General features: G+C 42.6%; 1 protein-coding gene across 1 annotated transcript in view; it reads right to left on the minus strand.

The window, feature by feature from the left end:
- The window catches only part of SDK1 (sidekick cell adhesion molecule 1), a 393,752-nt gene that overhangs the window by 78,121 nt on the left and 294,551 nt on the right, over positions 1-21,080 (minus strand). Inside the window, exons 22-26 of the mRNA XM_083872526.1 lie at positions 20,323-20,514; positions 18,303-18,424; positions 10,883-10,992; positions 8,327-8,477; positions 5,881-6,118 (exon numbers count right to left, since the gene is read on the minus strand). Of these exons, the coding sequence (XP_083728652.1) occupies positions 5,881-6,118; positions 8,327-8,477; positions 10,883-10,992; positions 18,303-18,424; positions 20,323-20,514 (813 nt within the window). The remainder of the gene's footprint in view (positions 1-5,880; positions 6,119-8,326; positions 8,478-10,882; positions 10,993-18,302; positions 18,425-20,322; positions 20,515-21,080) is intronic.

Here is a 21,080-nt window from a genome sequence, read left to right on the forward strand (position 1 = left end):
CTCAACATTTGCAAGACATCAATTAGAGATGGCTGCATTAATGCGAGGTGTATTTTCAGGGATTGATACGGTGTCACTGAGAGATGCCCATTTCATTTACGTTGCAAAATTGGCTCTCATGAAACTGGAAACATCATTAGGACTGATAGCACAGGAACACTGTAATTTTCTCTGACTCTAGAGAAGAGCAAACTTGCATTTTCCCCTGCCATTAAAACTCCAAGTGCTGCAGAACCACACAAATGCAGCCTTTTGTAGGCAAGCTTAATAGCATGTCACGTTATGCAAGCAGGATGTGAGGCTATTTTTAAGAGTTCACATTTTACGCTGCCCTTTTGCATTTTTCCCCATGGCATTTCCAACATCTGAAGGGTACAATCTTTTCTAAAGCCTGATACACCTGTCAGGCCTCCAGAGAACATTCCCCCAGTTATGTTACACAAGCACTTAGGGACAGTAAGGCCTGATTAGGGCCTGAATATATCACAAAAAGCAGCCCAAAGCTCTGCCAAAGGAATGCTTTCCTGCCTGTCCGAGTGAAAGAACAGACCTGCTGTTTTGGAGGCGAGCTCCTGAAACTCCTAGCAACACAAATGAGATAATGGGTATGACACCAGAACTAATAAAAATGGAAAAAACCCACCCCCAAAACGTGGCACCCCCACCCCTGTGCACTCAAGGTAAACGGCAGAGATAGTAATTTCTGAAACAATTTCCCTGATACTAATTATTTGGGGCATAAGAAGCAGAGCACCATCACACGACACTGCAGCAGACTAAAATCCAATTTTTTTCCCCCTCCAACACTGAAGTGTCTTTCTTTTTTCTTTTTAAATCTTCTCCCAGATTTATCCCCCACAAGGATATAATTATGTTAAAGGAAAATAGATTGCCAGGAGCCATGAATGTCTTTGGATAGCTGCCATAACTTTATCTGTAGATCTTCACAAAGAGCTACTCCCACATGAATCACTCCTGGAGAGAGAAAGGGTGGAGGTGGGTCACAAGAAACCAGGATGTGTAGAGGAAAGAAGCCCTTTCCAGCCACATTTATTTCTATTTTATCTAGTTTGAGGCCTTTCAAAAGAGAAAAAGTTACTTTATTTTACAAATATTTCTCTTCCTCTTTGATCAGCAGCCAGGAACTCTCCCGAATACACAGAAGGTGGAGGCTGTGCCCGGGCTGGCCCTGAGGGCATCTTGGCTTTGAGGTGAGGATGGTCACACTGCTGGTAGGGGCACTGGACAGCCGACAAAGGAGAGGAGGAGGTTCATTAGCTCAGAACCCTCTCAATTCCCAGAGACAGGGCAGCTGAATGCCCCCTCTCACTGGAAAGGAGTCTAAGTCCAATGCCTGAATGGCAAAAATCTTTGTCCTCATTGAGCGAGTTTTAAATCTTCAGTTCTCACCTCGGTGTTGAGAATTTTATTCTAATATGAATTCAGGACCTGCAAGTGATTTTATGGATCTTATTGTTGCCAGTCTTTTATCAAGTAACAGGCTTTGATTGACCCTTGAAGAATGAATTGAAAGGTAACCTTCATTTCTCTGACCCATCTCCTCTCTCAGGGAGCTGTGATTCAAAGAAATTATAGTTTGCTAAGACTAATTAGTGAGTGAGGCACATAATCCCTCTTTCCTCTGCAAGCTCCCTTCTCTAATGCTGGTTTCCTTAAACTCTTGCACTGAAGACTTTGTTATAAGCTCCGAAAAGCCGAGTTCTCATTAGTAACCTGCAAGAACAGCACAGAAGCCAAAGCAACAGTGTCCAAAAAAAAAATCCCAGAGTTTGAACAAAATGAACTGGAAACACGGGAACTAAACGATGAGCTAATCCAGCAAAGTGCCAGCACGGAGCACTTCACAAGATCAAATAGAGGAAATCACAGAGTTACTGGCACTTTGCACTGGGACTTCAATAACAAGCTCAAGTTTTTAAGGTTATCCACTTTGGCATCTGAAATCATGCATCCTCTTTCTACATCTGACACAGCCACATCTGATATACAGCAAATTATGTCGTTTTATGTCTCTAACTGGGCCAAAAGGAGCCTTTAATAAGCTAGTCTGTATTCTGGCTTTCTAGGAAAGCTAGAGAGTGGGATGCAGTGGTTCTCTGCATTTTTGCAGCTCATTTTAGCTGCACATCCCTCGCTCTTTTTGAAAGCAAAAAAATTAAAGTGGCACATTGTACATCTGACTGATGTCAGCTAAGAAGTGCAAATTTCCAGCAAGGTTCACGGCAAAAGTATCACAGCTGCAGGACACATCCACTTTGCCTATAAAATTAGGTACTGCAGGCCAAATCCTCAGCCTGTACAAACTGACAAATTCCCACAGTGACACTGGACCACATTTGAATTATCAAGAGATGCTCCATCACAGCACAGTAACTGCTCTGTGAAGGTCAGACTCCCCAGCATCGGGAGATTGATCCTTGCCATGGATGTGTGACCATGCTCCTACAGTAGCTCATGCTGTAAGACAAGTGTACACATTCATGTAGCTGAATATTAAGAGCACAAAATCCATTAAGGCACTGGGTTAGGTGTATCTGAGATGAATTTTTTTGAAAGCAAGAGGGTTCTGTATCTAAGAGGAAGCAGCCCTGCCAAGGTTGTTCTAATACATCAGATGCCTCTGCAATTTCTTGCTTTCTCTATATTGGACCTACTGTCATTGTCAATTTATTGAGTGGAAACTGAGCTTGTTACTCTGCAGTTATTTTACACTGTAAAATTTAATGAGCTATTTAATTTCTAACATTACGAAAACATTTTGGATTGATAGAACCTGTCCTGTTTAAAAATCCTAATTCATCTCCCTCCACCTTCAGCTGCTTGCAACCCTATCCCAGATTTTCATTTTAGGATTTCCCAACTGTTTTTCAGGCCAGTGTTACCAAAACCTCCAGCATTATTTATTCTCTCATAGTTTCTTTGCTTTTGTTTTCTTTATATATTCAAGAGCTTCAGAAACCAGTGAGTACTTGTAATGACATGCCCCACTATTGTTGGCATTTGTGCTCAGCTATCAATGCTGTGATTGCACAACCTAAAACAAACAAATGCTCAAACAGAGCTTTATTTTCAATAAAGATTTTGGGCTCCAGTGGCTGCACTGCGATCGGATACCATGGCCTGGTTTAGTGCCTGGGCTCTGCTCCTTATCTCCTTGGATGGTGTAAAACATGGATCCAGGAGCTGTGCCAATGAAGCACCACATGATCCTGGCCAAGCCACCTCTGGCCAGCTGTGCAGGATGCTTACAACCCCCAGCACCAGCAAAATCAACTTCCCTAAGACTCTGTATCTAAAAAAATGGAAAAAGAAATATTTAGGACTCATGCTTTTGAAGTGCTTTGAGAACATGAGCAATAAACAGAATTTTTCTTATAGTTCTGAAGACAGACCTAAAAGTGCTTTGACCTTTCTCTCCAGCTTTAAATATCTTTTATTTGCATTTTAACCCCATTTGACTGTGCATACAGGTTAATTCCAGATTCCCTGAAGTGCTTTCATACAGTTTGCTACTAAGCCAGCACATCTTGTATATTCTAAATCTAGGAAAATACAGCCAAAAGTCTGAGCCCTGACTTGCTCTATGCAAGAAATCAGATGTCAGTATCAAAGACAACACATGGAAAAAAACAAATGAGTCTTTATGGTCTAGATCACAGCTTTGTGTTATTTTGATCCTGGGTTCTGTGTACCTCCCACAATCAGTTTCAAGTCAACCTTCTCTTAATACTGTCATAGAAAATGCCAGATCCACACGTAACCTCTGATCTTTAGATGCTGAGCAAGAGCGCTGTAATCCTAAGGTTTTATGAAATGACTTAATCTTAGTATTTACTACATTTCAAAAGAAGTGTTTGAAGAGCAGCAGAGAGGCAAAAGTGGAGGAGGTGATATCTTTTTATTACGATACAGAACTGCTTTGTCTGGGTTGTGCTATCTCTAACTCCAGCGCAAGCCTTTTTTAAAATACCTCTGGCAATCGCTTTCCAATTACTCCTTCCCAAAGAACAACACTTCAGTAGAGGGGGATGACTTTGTTTAGCTTTCTTCCTGGCTAGTTCAAAGCAGAGTTATCTGAACCAGCAGACCAAACCCTGCCGTGCCTGGCCTCGCTTCCCACCAAGGAACACTGCATGGTACACAGGGCACAGACATGCATGGGATTAAATCCCTTTAAAAAACTTCTTAAACGAAGCAAAAATCGCAAAGGAATAACAGGAAAAAAATATCAGTGTTGAATCTTGCACAAATAAGTGTCACGAATGGATTTATTATTAAACTTTTAAACCACATGTGTCACCCACTTTGTTACTAACTTGCAACGTAACTTCTCATTTTCCAGGTGGATGTAGGGTAGGTCTGGAAATAAGTTTTGGGGAAGTCAACAGCTAGAGAGCAGCTTTTCAACATCTGCTGTCACTGTTTTCCTGAGCTAACAGTAATTTACTGTTGCCTGAGAGTGACAGTTTCCTTCTGATATTTGAAGTTTCTGTGCTTGCCTGGACAATTCAGCTCAACAATACAGCCCTGCTGCTCTAGGTCTGTGAGAAGGTTATGTCTACATAGCCTTGTACACACAATTTTGGAAGGCAGGTTTGAAAATGTGCCATCAGAAGCTCAGGTAATTATTTTATTTCTCCCTGTGTAATCAGCTCTCTAACGTGACTTGTGCCCTTTTAGAATTATTTGGTGCTTGAAATGAAATTTCAGGTAACCATAGCTGTGGGAAAATGTGCCTCAGGCTAGAAGCAGATGGGGGAAAGGGGAGGATTAGGGGAAATGGGATATGGGGAGGAAAAGGAGGCGTGAGAGAGCATCTCAGCCAGAAAAGTCTCTACACAAGCTTCTTGCGCTGTCCACACTGGGGCAGAAAGGGGAAGAGGTTGTTCTGTTTGCTTTAAATAAAAAATGCGAAGGTTTATTCATGAAGGCAAGGTAGGAATAATAAAAAAAAACAAACAGCCCTTCAAATGTCTGTATATCTTTCTGCCTGCAGTGCATCTCGAGATAGTTTTTTATAAATTTAATTTCAGGTTTAACAGCTCAGCAAGCAAAAATTCCCACCCCCCCAACATCAAAAAATAAAGCTAAAAAAAATGAGTGAACAAAATTAATTAATTAATTAATTAAAAATTAATGAACAAAAGGGCAGAAAGTGGAGAACTTTCTGGGTTTTCTGTGGCAGCAGACGTGGTGTGTTGGGAAAGATGGGACAGGAAGGACTTATGGATATGATTGTCTGGTAAGAAATACTGGAGATGTAAAACCTGTGAGTGAAATAGAAATGAAGGCCAGCTTTGAGATGTGATCATGGTAGGCAGGAAGGCGGTGATTAGCTGGAGTCAGGACAGAAAACAAAAGGACTCAGGAATGTAGCCCCTCTCCACCCTGCCAAGGCATCAGGGAAAAAGTACATAAGAAAGTAGTCTTTAGAGTTTAGAATAGAGGATGATATGCTGATATGGCAGTTCTCATGGGCTGCATGCAAAGTTTGTAGGTTTTGTATCTTGCGCCGGTTGGTGACTGTAAATTAGAATATTCAACACAAAAAGAGACATAATGTATTGTAACAAAGTCCTTGCTCTCTTGCCCTGTCCCTCTTCTACCTCTTCTTCTACCTTACTCTTGCTCTTACCTCTCTCTTACCCCTTTTACCCTGCTTAGCTTTTTTACCTCCCTCACCTCATACCCTCTCCCTCTCTTTGGGGCTTCCCTCCAGCCCAGGCTGGTGTCTGAAAGCAAAGCCCTCTTTACCCACCACCCTTGCAATAAAACCACGTGTTTCTAGGATATCCCAGGTCTGCAGAGTTCCTTCTCTCTGCCGTCCACGGCTGCCCCTCCAGCGGTGCCCGGACTCACCCGACTCCCGCGTGCGGCCCCGGACGGGCTCGCTCCAGGGCCCGGCGCCGATGGCGTTGAAGGCCTGGACCTGCAGCTCGTACTCGGTCCACTCCTGCAGCTCCTCCAGCGTGCACTCCCGCGCCAGGCGGTCCCCCAGCACCCTCAGCAAGGCCGGGGATGGCGGCTCCAGGCGCCGGGCACGGATCCTGTAGCCCACGGACTCGGGGTTCCCGTTGTACTGCGTGTCGGGGAGCGGCTGCCGGGGGACACAGGAGAACACGACATTCCCGTCAGGACACACGGCCCTCCACGGCGGCCTCAGCTCGTGTGCTGGCCACAGCAAGGCTAAAATGATCAAGAGCTTGATTTTCTGGTTCATGCTTCGTGAGCTCTACGTTTCTGTGCTGCTTGGAGTTTTTCTTTTTGGCTTTTTTTTACCGTAATTTTGAGCCAAGTAGGTTTGCTCACAAAAGCAAGGCCTTTCGTGTGGGTGTATCAGCACCAAGTTGATACTTTGTAGGTTTGCTCACAAAAGCAAGGCCTTTGCTGTGGGTGTATCAACAGAGATGATATGAATACAATATATTTCAGAGCTTTGTGATTAATTATGGAAATGAATGATAAATTGCTGAAGCATGTGACAAATTCATTTATCGTACATTTTTTAGGTTTTTTTTACTGACTCTCTGCCTCCTCATTTATCAGCAGAGATTCATTCTAGTATTCTAACTCCCCAAGCAATTTCAGAGATTAAAATATGAAATAATTAGCCTACTTCATGAAGTTTGGAGTTTTTCTGCTGCAAAACTAACTACATGATGCCACGGATGGCTGAGATTCAGTTCTGATTCACTGGAAAAGCTGGATAATATTAACATTTCACAGCTTAGAAGACTCTACCCCGCAGGCATGCAGGGCTAGAAACGTGACCCTCATTCTGCAGGAAGGGAGGAATCCCCAGCTCCCAGGGGAAAACAGATTCACCTGCAGGTCTTGAAATAAAAGAGATTAAACACTTTCAAATATTGATGTTATTAAGCATGAAAAGCGTTTATCAGGTCATTTTTAGCTGTGGCTGTTGCAGTTTGACTCAAGGAAAACAGTCTTCCAGACAGCACAGTCCTAATGTTTTAAAGGCTCTTAAAACAACCTGGAGTTAATTTTGGTGGAAGATATGTAGGTCTGGATCCAGTACCAACGTGGGCATGTTATTCACGCAGAAAAGCCATGACAAAGGCACTGCAATGGCTCCTCTGTGGGAAGTGAGGTGACACCTTCAAGCTTCAGGTTTTGGTCTGGCAAGGTTCACCATTAAGTGCAGTGTCCTGTTGAGAAACTGGAAATATTCCTTCCCAACAGGAGAAAAACCCTCTTGCTCCCAGCCTGATTTTGACTTGCAGCCATAATGAGTTTATGCATGGAAAAGCTAACATTTGGGCAAAAGGAAACCTGTGCTTCATCAACTTCACACCGCAGTAACCCCGGTGGAAAACTCTGCCTAACAGGGGTGAAGAAAAACCATTCTGGAGCAGGTTAATTGCCAAGTAAATCCCAACGTGGCAACACTGCAGGTAAGTGAGAGGGGAGAAGGGGCACAGCGATGTCAGCAATTGCCGCATCTTTGCGATTAATCATTTATCTCTGCATTTTAGCGCATAATTCCACACCGTTTCAGCTAAATCTAATCTTCCCACAGGAGTGCAAGCCTTGCTGCTGCTGCACCACAGCTCTGAGAGCCACAGGATGCTGCCCATGGCTGGGGTGCCCTTCTGGGGACCGTTTTGTACAGAGCAAACAACCGAGCCCTGGAAAGCGGCATTTGAGCGCCCCATTCCTGCCCTATGTGTTGACCCAGACTGTGGTCCTGGAGCTCCTCAAAGCCAAGCTTTTACACACAGGCACATTCCCCTGATGAAGTGGCAGAAACAGTGGCAGTAGGCAATTTATTTGATTAATAAGGCACTTAAGGCAAGGCTCAGATTTCCGACCAGTCTGGAAAAGGAAACAATTTGGCTTTTACTCCTTCGAGCTGAGTGTGAGGAGGAGGAGGAGGAGGAGGAGGAGAAGGAGGAGGAGGAGGAAGAGGAGGAGGAAGAGGAAGAGGAGGAGGAAGTGGAGGAGGAAGAAGAGGAAGAGGAGGAGGAAGAGCAAGAGGAGGAAGAGGAAGAGGAGGAGGAGAAGGAAGCAAAGGAGGAAGAGAAGGAGGAAGAGCAAGAGGAGGAAGAGGAAGAGGAGGAGGAAGAAAAGGAGGAGAAGTAAGAGGAGGAGGAGGAAGAGGAGGAGGAGGAAGAAAAGGAGGAGAAGTAAGAGGAGGAGGAGGAGGAGGAGGAAGAAGAGGAGGAGGAAGAGGAGGAAGAAGAGGAGGAAGAAGAGGAGGAAGAGGCACTTTGGGAGGGCTGCCCTGGCCCCAGGGGAGCAGCCCCAACCCCACATCCCCATGCCCACGTTCCCTCGAGCTGCTCACCACCCATCGCAGCCACAGGCTGGTCTCGCTGGCCGTGCGCACGGTGACGCTGCCGGGGGCCACGTCCGGCGGGGCCTGCAGGGTCTGGATGACCCGCGAGGGTTGGCTCAGGGGGCTGGAGCCCACCACGTTCACCTGCCGCATCCGGAATCTGGAGCAAGGGGGGAAAAGAGTCAGCCAGTGCCGCTGTCAGGGCTCGGGGAACGTTCCCTGGCTTCTCCAGGGAGGAAGGATGGGTGGAAAAATACGAATTAGGGCTTTCTGAGCGATCCGCGAAGGTCGCCGCACGCAGGTCCTCTTTGTATTCGCTGCTGAATGCTTGATGGTAACTGCTTTCAGATCCTCTCAGGTATTTAAAAAATGAAAATGAGATTAGCTTAGGGCCTATTAGAAACTTAGGTATTTGTGTGAGAAATTTATGTTAATTATACCAAGCCTGATGAGCTTATCCTGGCAGTAAGTGATTTTCTCTGCTGATGCTTATACAATGCATTCAGAAAGATATTAAAATATCAAACTTCGGATAGTCTCATTCCCTGTCAATATAAAAAATATACTGGTGATAACATTTCCCCTCAATTACTTGTTGAAAGAGGCTGATTTATCCCTGTGCTGCATTTTCAGCCTTCCTGCACAAGAAAGATTAAGTTATTTAATATGGATATGCATCTTTAAAAAATACCCTGTCTGCTTGAAACCATCTCTTCTACAATAGAAATCCTTATTGGGTCACATAGATTTAGGGAAATCTTTTTCTACAAGGAGCACCACATAATTAAGATGTGCTGTATATTTCAGCTACTCTCACCCTCACAAGCAACTGGAAACACCCAGCACTTGCACATAAATACGTGACCTGCTCATATAAAAAACTTAATTTTTGGACCTAATGACTGAGCTCAGGAAAAGGATGAGCCAGTCAACACAGCAGTGTTTATTTACCTGTTCTGATCTCCCTCCAAAGTGCACTGAAGGAAACACATTAAACAAATACTGTCCTGATTTCACTCTCAAACAGTGGCCCAAAATACAGGGAAGAAGAATGGCCTGTAAGATGTGCTCTGATAATCAGCTCTCACCGTGCATTTCCTCAGTGGGCAATGACTGAAGCTGATCAGAGGACAACGAATCCATTTGGCAACAGCTGTCTAGGTTTCAAAAATTGGTATAAAATTGCTCAACACTGAAGCAAATCTGAAAAAGCTCCTATCAGGGCATGCAGGAGAGGAAAAAAATGGGCAAAATTCAGGGGGCTGCTTCAGATGAAAAATAATCAAAGGGGAACTGGATGTGTGAAAGATTCCAGTCTAAGTGCGATCACTCCGGAATTAATGAATACAAGAGAAAAATGAGATGTAAGAATAAGATAAATCAAAAAGTTTAACAACTGGGAAGAAACAATCACCCCAAATTTCTCATATTCTTCATTATTTGCTATCCCAAAGATGTTTCTCCATGCCCCTGTCTGGGTGTGCAAGTTTTCCTAATTCTTCACAGAGAGTGAACCTTGAACTGTGATACAACCTGCACTCTCCTGCTCATCCCTGCCTTTTCAGCTTTTAGGATCCCTCTCTATGAGAAGAGCAAAATCCTCTTAACCTGAAGATAATTTTCCTAAACCTCTGCACCAGAAATCTCTGCTTAAGTTCAAAAAAAATTTTCAAAGACCTTTTAGTAAAGCGTTTAGCTCTGGAAGATGAGGTTTAAAACACTTCAGTGGAGAGTTAGTGAAAAATTCAATATGTTCCTAGGTTTGTGACCAAGGGAGGAAAATTAACATGCCAGCACTGAGTCAGTTGTAAATTACATGAGCTCTCCTTGGTTGCACCTACTCCTGGCTTACAACAGCACATGGATTAGTTAATAGCCCCTTCAGCCAGCACAAAATGGACAAGTTTCTAGAGGGCTGATTTAACAATTGTCACTGGATCTCCTTTCCACCAGCCTCTACATTAGCAAGCTGGATCATGAAAGTATTTTTCATTAGGGCTGAGTACCTCAAATTCTCCAGTCTTGTCTATACCATGGCATTGCTTGGATTGGATTGATTTAAAAATCAATCTCGTTTAACTGGGGTGCACCCACAATGCAGAGTCACCTCAATCAGTTTAAGCATTGCTTATATCTATTGAGCTTAACTTGGTAAATTCCTATTAACAAAGGTTTCATCTAACTGATGTTACCAGATTAAGTTAAATCAATAGAGTGATGTTTGGGCTGATGCAAATATGTAATTACAGGTTTGCACCAGTTTAACTATGATTGATTTGTCACTGGCTGATGTTCCACTGGTGCTCTCTTCAGGGAGGGAAGTCACAGGATAGCAGTTATTTGTGAAAGCATCTCACTGAGCACTTAAATTTCCTTCTTAATGTTATCAGCAGGATTTTATGTGAATTACAATTAACATTATCAGATTAGAAGTTTTAAGTATAACCTCTGAAAACAGCAAAGCTTTTCCCTTTTGTTCAGATTATAAAACCCATCCAGATGTTTCTGATTAGGAAAGCTGTTCCATGCTGCTATTTACTATTTTTTTTTCCAGGCTCTTCTTACCTGTAATGAGTGTAAGGAGTGAGGTTTGGCACCTCCAGCATCTGAGCATCAGGTTCATTCTCCACCTCATGGAGAGTCACCCATTCTTCTTCATCACCCAGCACACCAACCTGTACAAGGGAAAGGTAAGAAGGAATACAAAGTAGATTATCTAGATGTGTAAATATATATAGAAATAAATACATATAACCTCTTTTATAACGTGCATCATCACAGCAGTGGAAGCACAAATGCTGTTAAACACATTTTCCAGTTAATACTGATTTTTATATGACTAGTTATCTGTAAAGAGAAAACCCAGCCAAGTTATCCAAGTCTCCTTGTACCTGATGGGACTTCACTGGATCCTGTGATAAGATCCATGCCAGAAAAAACACCATGAGAGCAATAATACCCTGTTCAATTTTCCTGCCACAATACAAAAGTATCAAGTAGTAATATAAGAGAATGAAAAATGGCCTTGATAATAACTTGCAGGAACTGATGCATACTAAGTAAGTCTCAATGGAGGGAAAATGCCATGGAAATGAAGACAGAGAAACAAGAACAAAGTCAAAGAACAAAAGTGTTTTAACCTCATCTGCTGCTCTGCACTTAGACCAGACTTTTCCATGAGCAACCCTTTGTATTAATTAATCACAACATGCTGCCCAACATGGGCCCTCAGCCACAGCAGTGTTAGAAGGGACTAAACACTGATGAGAATTGAGCATTGCTTTCCATGCAGCTTTCTGGAGATTAAATGAAGATGAATCAGGACTTAAAAGGAAGCCAACAGGGAATGAGAGAGAGGCCAGAGCCTGACCTGGAAGATGCATCATGCGTGGGCAGGGCTCCTGAGAGCCACAGGAGGAGTGTAGGGAAGGAGACAAGAGAAGGGGTGGATGGCTGGGCTTCACTTTGGAGAATTGCAGATCCTGAAACCCAGAGGAGCTCAGGCAAGGCCCCTGGAATAATTCACCAGCACTGAGCACATTCCTCTGGTGTTCCAACGCACTCCCAAAGGGAGGGTGTAGCCCAATTCCCTCACCCTGGTAGCCACAGTCAGGGGCTGAAGGGTGGAAGAGGGTACCTGGGCATCCCTTCTCTTCCATGTCCATTCACAGACTACACATCCACAAAGACACCTTCTCCGTTTTTAACCTACTGACACTATCCACTCCCACAGGCTGCTGTGGCAGCACATTCCAGAAGCTCACAACCCAGTGTGTAAAGAGCTATTTCCTTTAATCTTTTTTAAACAGATCCCTTGCAAGTTCTGTGTACGAGTTACAGCCACAGACGTTGTCAAACACTCGACAGGCACCACAGCCCAAAGTACCTCGCATACCCCGAGTACTTCAAATAGAAAATTAGGTTTCATTCACTCTTTTCTTTTTTCTTTTTTTTTTTTTTTTTTTTTTCCCTTCAGGAGAAGCAGCTTGATTTATTTATAGATGTTTTAGTTCTTCGCTCACCCAGGACTTGATGTGCTGCATATTTATGTTTGTGCATGAAGAAATGACACAAAGAAAATTAGGCCAGAGAAATAAGTTCTGCATTGCACTGTGGAAAGAAGCCTCTCTGATCTTCCCAGCAGAACACTGATTCCATGGAGGATGTGGCTGAACAGGTCTTGATGGGCCTTTCAGACTTGTTGGGGATCAAGGTCACTGCCACACACTAAACAACATATAAAATAGATAGTAGGGAAAATTATAGACTTTTTAAAATTCCCAGTCCTAACCAAGCTCCATAAATTGTAGTGAAACCCGTGGATGTGGAAGCTGAAGGGAAACAAGTTGAGACAGGTAAAAAGAACATCCCTAAACTGAACCTGGAGAACAAAGAGTTGATAAAGAGATTTAAAAGAAAAAAACAAACCTACACAAACAGAGAAAGGATGAGAGAGTTGATTTCAGTCAAGGAAACAGAGAACACATTTTATTAAACGAATTTTCTATTAATACTGTAGGAAGTCTACAGTAAACGTGTATTTTTGCAAATATTGCACCTAACAGCATCACCTCCAAGTGCTGCAGTAATTGTATAGCAACAATCCACAGTGCTCTGGAAGCTGCAAATAATCTCCAGTGGTGACTAAGTTGTCTTTTTTGTATTCTAAGAGCAGTAAGAGCTTTTTAAAATATTTTTTGCCTAACAAAATAATGAGGGAAAAAAAAAAAAAAGGCCCACAGGTTGCAATTGCTGTGCAGAGCAGGCAGGTCATTAATACACATTAAGGACCACATGGCCCAGCAGGGCTGACATTGACTCAGTGAGACATTTTCTGGTGGACTGCAAAGGTGGAAATATTAAGGATCTTGTACTAGGTCCATGGAGAAATTTCATTTATTTATTAAATGAATAAGTTTCATTTATATATATATATATATATATGTAGATGTATGTATTCTCAGAAGCGAGCCTTAGAAGAAAACTTTCAGTGATGGACTTTATATTTTTAACTTTCCCAAAATCTATAGCAGATTCAAAGTTTCAGCCTGTGGAAGGAAAAGGAAATTATTTTTGCTGAAACACTCTGATGTCAGATCAGAGGAAACGTATCAGTTTCAAGAATCAGAGTACAAAGGGATTCCCACGGGGCAGAAAGAACCACGGGCAGTGGTTGGGATAAAAGAGTCCTTTGAGGGGCAGGAGAGCCCACTCTGAGCTGCTCTGCAGAACATCAAGTGAAGTTAAAGGCTTCTTTCTTGTAGCTGTTTTTCTGGATAACAGTGTGTGCACACTTCAGAGCAGGATGGTGTTTGCTGACAGATCACACGCGCTCGTGGGTGCTTTGTTTTGGGAGGCAGATGAGGCACCAACTGCTTTCCTGTTACCATCAGCATAAAAACTCCTCGAGGAACACACTCTGCACCTTCCCAATTCCCTGTGCCACGGGGCCACAATCCCTAGGGACCCCAGGGCTGCCAAAAAGAAAACACTACTGTCCCCTGAGACGCTTCAATAACCATCAGCCATCACTGCTCAGCACATATTCATTCCCTCAGCTGCTCCCAAGGCAATACATCCAATAAAAGGGCATATTCCTTTATTATTGCAGAAACGAGACAGTGTAAAACAATATTGGGAGTGATGTCAGAACCTTTTACTTCCTCATGCATTAGTTTCTCCAATTCTTCAAAGGAAAACGTTACATATTTTATAAAATGACTCAACGTTTTCTGATGGAATGCGCCACATGAGCAAAGTTGCACAATTCTGACTTTGGAAAGAAAACCCAAGAAATTAAAATTTGGCATGAAAAAAATAACATGTCCAAGACAGCAACACCTCCAAAACTTCAGTTACGAAGTGCTAAGTGCAGGAAAGGAAAACACAATGTTTCTGTACATTACAGAGGTACCCCGTGTCCTGCTATAGTTCAAGATGTGTCAGAGCTCTCGTTTTAGAGGTCCATAACTCACACTTTTGAAATCGCTTTGGGAGAAATTCGGTTCAGGGGATGTCAGCCTGGGTGCAATTTTTTTTCTCACTAAATCCTTACATCGATTCAGCCATTTTTGATTTAGAGATTGTCAAGGGCATAAAACTGTCAGAGTTTCAGACACTTTATTTACCAGCTCCAAAGTGAAAACGACACCCAGAGAATCACCTGGTGCAATGGATGAATCCTATCTGGGTCACTGCCCTCACCCAGAAAAACCACACAAATTCATGGGTAAAAGTTGTAACTTCTTTCTCAACTCACAGCTTTAGAAGGCAACACAGAGATAATACTTTAAAGGTTTTACCACTTTTAAACTCTGCTCCTGCTCACCATGACATTCATACAAAAATCTCTCTAAGACCAGCAGAAAGGCTTTAAGCAAAAACTCTCTATAATAGCCCGTACACTCAAGGCTCCAGGAAATGTGATGCCTCTTCAGAAACAGCTTTCAGTAGTTCTGCAGCTCTTGTGCTGCCTGCAAATAATGTTAATCACCAGAAAAACACCAGAAAAACTCACCTGACTGGGCAGAAGTTATCCCAGATTCTGTAATCAGCTCAGTGGTGTGGACTGAGCACCCACCAAGGCACAGCCAGGATGAGTTGAAAATAGGTGATCCTTAAGATCCCTTTCAACCCAAACCATTCTATGACCAATTTATGCACATTTTTCCTGACAAAACCCCAGGAAAAATCCAAGACAAGAAAAACAAGATACTGGATTGCAACTGCCAGAGAGTGCAAACATGAAACTACATGAACACCAGCAGGGATTTGTAGTCATTCTTGGCTGAAAATTGCAAAAAAAAAAAAAAGTCTGCAATATATGCTTTAATTGCATCTGAGAGGACAGGATGGCTGGAAGGATTTACTGAAATTCTTTGTGGAGGAATGAGTTACCTGTGAGTGCCATTGCCATAAGGCAGGGGGACTGCTGGTCCCTCTGAACAAGTGTCAGTGGAACCTTTATATTACATTTGAGCCTCTTCCCTTTAAACTGTACTCTATGTAACAGGAAAAAAAAAAGTTAGAAGTATTTTTTAAACAGCATTGGTACATTTCTGTAGTTCTCTGTTCAGAAATCCAGTTTCCTCCTGTCCTGAGTCTAGATAAAAAGGATGGAAAAGAAACAATCTAGTGAATTTTAAAAAATCCCTTCAAAAGTACAGAATGTACCTTCGCTAGAAACACAGAAATGGGATTTTTAACGCTTGATATTTCAGTATCTACCAACAGTAAACTCTTAAAGACTTGATCTCCTCTCATGTTCATTGACATAATAGAGAATTAGTTCCACAGTGCCTCCCATGAATTTACACCCAGGCACAAAAAGCAGAAACCAAGGCCAGATGCACAAAATTTCACGTCAGCTGGAATTCCCAGCTGTGTTTCTCATCCAAATTGTTCATGAAGTATCAGACTTCAAAAATGGCTCTCAGCCAAACTGGAGCACTTGGAACATTTTCTAGACCTGCCCTCACCAAGGCAGCTTTCTGCCAAATAAAGGAACAAAGAAGAAAAACACGTTGGTGGCAGGTTGGTTATGTTTGTGAATACAAAACAGCTGAATTTTGTCTGTAAGGACTCAGACATTGAGAGAGAAAGGTAAATTCCCAGTGGAGATGGAAGAGAAGAGTCAGAATTATCAGGGATGTCCAAAGCAGAGGTGCTGCCCAGCTTACAGAGGGGGAGGGACACAGATGAAGTGCCCAAATCACAGATTAGTGTTTTATAGCTGAATGTCATCCTGTCCCTTGGCAATACCATCAGCTTTAAAATCAGAGCATGCGAAACCACCTCTTAAGTGGCTTTTAATTTAATGCCAAGGCATGAAACACTTAACACTGCTATTAAAAGCTGTACATGGGTCAGTGAATGAAAGATCCAGAAGGACAAAACCCCTCCCTCCATTTCAGTACTGTACAACCACAGCCCTTCAATCCAACACAGTCCTAAGGAGCAATTATGGTTGTCCATGCTAAAATACAGATGTTGCAACATCAGCCTGCACCCCAGCATGGACAAATCCCAGCTGAGAACAGACCACATCCAAGGCAGAAATGGAGACTGGGGTGGCACTGGCAGCAAAAAACAATTTTGCAAAAGCTCTTTGAAAGGTGGGCAGGTCCAAGGCAGTTTAGATCCAAGAGGAGACAGAGGCATTCCTGCCCCTCTCTCTGCTCCCAGTGCCATGTTCACACCCCCTCCCCTCACGATGATGTTCTGATCGCACACAGCCTGTGCAGAGTTGGTCTGCCTGAAACTCATCTGTTCTTGGCTGGATCAAAGCTCACAGCAGCTCCAGGTCTGACCCTGTGTCAGCACACACAGAAGGCACGAGGAGGAAAAGTCTTGGTAAGTGGGATGAGGAGAGGGAACAGGAGCAGGACAAAGAGAGCTCTGCTTTAGATTGGCTCAAAGTGCTGTGAAATTGCACTTTCAGAGAGAAAGTTTGAGAGGAGTGCTGGCAGAAAGGGGCTGTGAACAAAGGATTATATGCAGCTGTCATCCTGGAAATAGGATTTGCTATATCCTTGAGGACTCACCAATTTCACTGCATACCTGAACTGATTTTCATTAATCAGGTGAGCAAGAGTTTTTATTTTCTCCTGAAATCCACTAGGAGCAACATTTCTTCTTGTGCCGAAGCTGAGCAGTGAGGTGAGGTGCAGCAGAAACTTGTAGGGTTGCTGTGGTTAAAAGGACTGCCCAGATTCCACAAGGACTTGGCTGTGCTCCTTCCCCAAAAGGAGCAAATAATTCCTGGGTCTATCAGAACAAAAAAACCCTGGACTTTTCTAGTGATGCATGAGATGTTGGTGAGGGTTTGTGAACAAGAAGGATCCTCCCTGCACACCAAGGCCTGTTCAAACCACTTTTTGTACCCAGGGCTTTTCAAGGATGCAGATGAACTTCATGGTAATTATCAGTGCAGCTTTAAAGCATTCAAATTTGCTTCACTTCAGTAGCATTCTGCAACTCACTGAATTAACAAATTCCCAGCAATATCAATGCCGTCTTCCAGCAGGAAAATGCTCCTCAGAATGTGCTAAGCCACCATATTATTGGATTTTGGTGTTTAATTCTGTAATATGCCATAATGTGTATATAAATGGCACAAAATGTCCCAACTTGTTCACAACGACCTCATTACCAAGTGAAGTGATTGTATCAACATGTCTAAATGGTGACGGTGATTTAAGAAGTCCAACATTTGGTCTTAAAAACAGATTACAGTATTTATAAAGACCTGTGGGTGGAAAAGGAAGAAGCAAAGCTCATCTGTCAGGAGAACAAACGAGGAATATATAACTCCGCCAAGGCATAATGACAGCAGAAAGAGGGATATTGTTTAAAGCTGATGGAGAAGAGAATTCATCCTATTCATATCTAGAGGCCTGGATAGAAAACCTTGGTATATTCCATTACAAGACAGAAAAACACACTCAATCTCATGAATAATGCTATCTTTACTGTTCAGTGCAATTCTTCCTATACTTCTGAATCTATGAGATAATAATTCCAAACTTTTGAAAAGACACCTCACAGACCCTAAACACAAGTTTCAAATCCTTTTTCAAATTCATGGCTGGACTAAAGCTCTGCTGTGTGTGCTGTTTATGGTGTACCTGATGTTCTGAACACGCACAAAACTCCATGTGAATTATTGAAAGGATAAACATTCTAACATACATATATATATGTATATATTATATATCACATTTTTCTGTTGTTCTTCTGAACAGAAGTCCCAGCATTAATCTGACCCTTTTCTCCCTGGCTGACACAGACATTTCTGAACTGACCCTCTCAAACTCCTCTGCATCCCAACCTTCCCAGAATGCCCCGGACAGCTACTCCAGGCCATTCATAGAGGAGCTCTGGTCCAAAGTTAAACAAAAACAGAAATCCCAACAGGAATTCATTCCCAAGAGCCTCTTTTCAACTCCCCAGAAACACAATTAAGGTGATTTTGTCAGGGCCATACCTGGCCTTCCACTATCCACTTGGAGATGGAGGTTTTGCCGTCGTACCCTGGGCGGAACTGAAGCGTGGCAGAGCGAGGGCTGATGTTGGAAATCACCAGGTTGGTTGGAGCACCTGGAAGTTCTGCAGAAACAGAAAAGTAAATGAGAGGTAGAAATACTCTTTGTCTAAGAGCCAGTAACACAAGCTGGCATTCAGTTTCCAACATAAAAAACCACAGGGAAAAGGGCTCTATCTGCCCCAATTGTGGTTATTTTTCTTTTTGGCAGAGTTTTACCCACAGCATTACTATTTCTGCTCTCTGAGCATGCACCACGTTTTTACAGATCAAAGGAAAAGAGAAAGAGCCCATCAACAGAATTACAGGTACTATTTTAGAGAAGTTTCCCAATGAACAAACCCTGGTGGTCCTGGGGGGAAGGCACTTCCCAGCTTCAGGTCTGCCAAGTCACCTAATTCCATTGCACTTCTGTTTCCTCAGAATTAAATGACAATAATTCTTATTTACTTCTTAGAGGACATAAAACTACAACTGGAAAAAACTCCAAGTTTTGGGTAATGTATTTAATACTGACCTATAATATCTGGGTTTTCCAGGGCATTTCTAAAGCCTGATTAAAGTAGATAATTTTTTTTCCCCTTCCTGTAGCAAATAAAGAGAGTAATCTCCTATGAGGAAAAATCTGAAGGCCCAATCAGATCTTTGCCTTCCATCAGTCAAGATTACAGTGGCATTTACATTTTTAATATCATCTGAATTAACAACAAAAGCAAGACCAGGGAAGAGATTAAATGTAGAGTGTTTTGACTAAATTCCCAATAGTTACCTGCATTTATAACAAATGGAAATAATTATTATAATCAGTAATTATGTAATGGAAGGTGTCCCTGCCCATGGCAGGGGGTTGGATCTAAATTATCTTTAAGATCCCTTCCAACCCAAACCATTCTGTAATTTTATGATAATGCTGCACTCTGTGCAACTGAAACAGGCCAAAAATGGGCAGGGTTTTGGCATATATTTCAGGTGTGCACAAATACCCAGCATTTCTTGGTTCTTACTTCACATTTGGGAACCACAATCAATAAACTAACCCTGCCCAAGTGGGATAATGCTGTTATCTGCAGGCATCCTGCCATCAGATATCATGGCATTGATCCAGTCTGCAGCTTGTCATAATTACCTGTGATTAGGGAAAAAGAAGGGCAAACATACTTCAGGACACACAGAGAAGTTAAATAATACTGGAGAAGGGAAAAATTGGATTCCCTCAGTGATGAGCAATAACTGCTCCACTTTGGAAAATTCTACTTCTGTAACCTCTATATTAACTGAAACTGCTTATTTGAGGTATGAATTGGCTGTTTAGTTTGCTTTTTACACTGGATGGGGCAGAGTGTAGAATTTTAAAAATAAATACAAAAGGAATAAATGTTCAGGTGCCCAAATGGTAGTTCAGACAATGTGGGACAGAACTACCTCCTCCTAAATATTTTTTCAGGCCACAACTTCAAATTTTTGTAAATAAGATTTTAGTTTCACTGTACAAGTGAAACACTCACAGTTGACATAAGCTATATTACTTCCACATGGAAAATCCTTTCCTTTTTAATATCACCCAAACTCTGTTTTTTCCCCCAAAGCAATACTTTGAATTGATTCAGGCTTCATTCTGATGTCACTTTGTAAATGTCAGGAGATTCTGTATTGTAACCACTTTATTACTTTGTCCATTCTGTTGTCATATCTACAACATTCTTTTTATGTATTTGTATTAAACATCCTCAACTTCCTGGACATTTCAAGCTGGAGACATCTTCACATTAACTTTTCAGTCTGTTCCAACAATTAAACCCAAATTACGCGGCAAAGAACTCCCAACGCTTTACAAATAAAATAATTTATATTACTGCTGAACTGAAGCAACCTGAACCTTTGGAGCACAGAAACACCAAGAACCAGCATGTTTTGCCTTTTTTTTTTTTTTTTTTTTTTTTTTGTTCCCTGCAGGGTGACCAACCTGGGGGCACTCCAGAGGAGATGGTGGAGGAGGTGACCCAGCCGCTGCCCTGGGCGGTGACGGCGGCCACCTCGATGGTGTAGGTGGTGAGGGAGGCCAGCCCCGTGATCTTGTACTCCAGGGTATTGTTGGACAGCGAGCGGGCCATGCGGGACTCGTTCCTGCCATACACCTCCCAGGAGATCTGGTACCCTGTAAAACACTCACAGGTCAGGGGGACACGGGTCTCCAACAGCCCAGAGGATTCCTGCCTGTGCTCGTGGGCACTGGTGGATCCTTGTTCCTTATGCTGTTCCTTGTCATCACCTTCTATAAACAGAAAAAAAAAAAACAAACCCTCCTGGAAGTAAACACTGGCTAAAATACCCAAGGATTTAAGAAACATTGTTATTTCCAATAAACAATTGATGCAGATAGCCCACAGAGCGTGATCTCCCTGTCAGGAGGACATGAGGTCTCAGCGGTCTTTTTTCTATGCTTGGTATGAAATGGCCTTGGAAACCTGGAAATAACCTGACGGAAAGGTGGACTTTCATTCTGTGAACTCTTAAGAAGCAAACAGGAAGAAATGCTGGAAAATCTAACATCTAGTGGAATATTTAATTAAAAATCCCTATGTGCTTAGTAGGGCTTTTTCCCTTTGAAGGCTGAAGTAACCTTCAGTGCTGCCTGTCTAGAAATACTTAGAAATTTGACAATTTCAATCTGACAATAACTATCAGGCAGGAACATTGTGGGAATCTTCTAGGAACTGAAAA

This window comes from Zosterops lateralis (genome assembly GCF_965231275.1).
Source record: "Zosterops lateralis genome assembly, chromosome: 15".
NCBI classification, from domain to species: Eukaryota; Metazoa; Chordata; class Aves; order Passeriformes; family Zosteropidae; genus Zosterops; species Zosterops lateralis.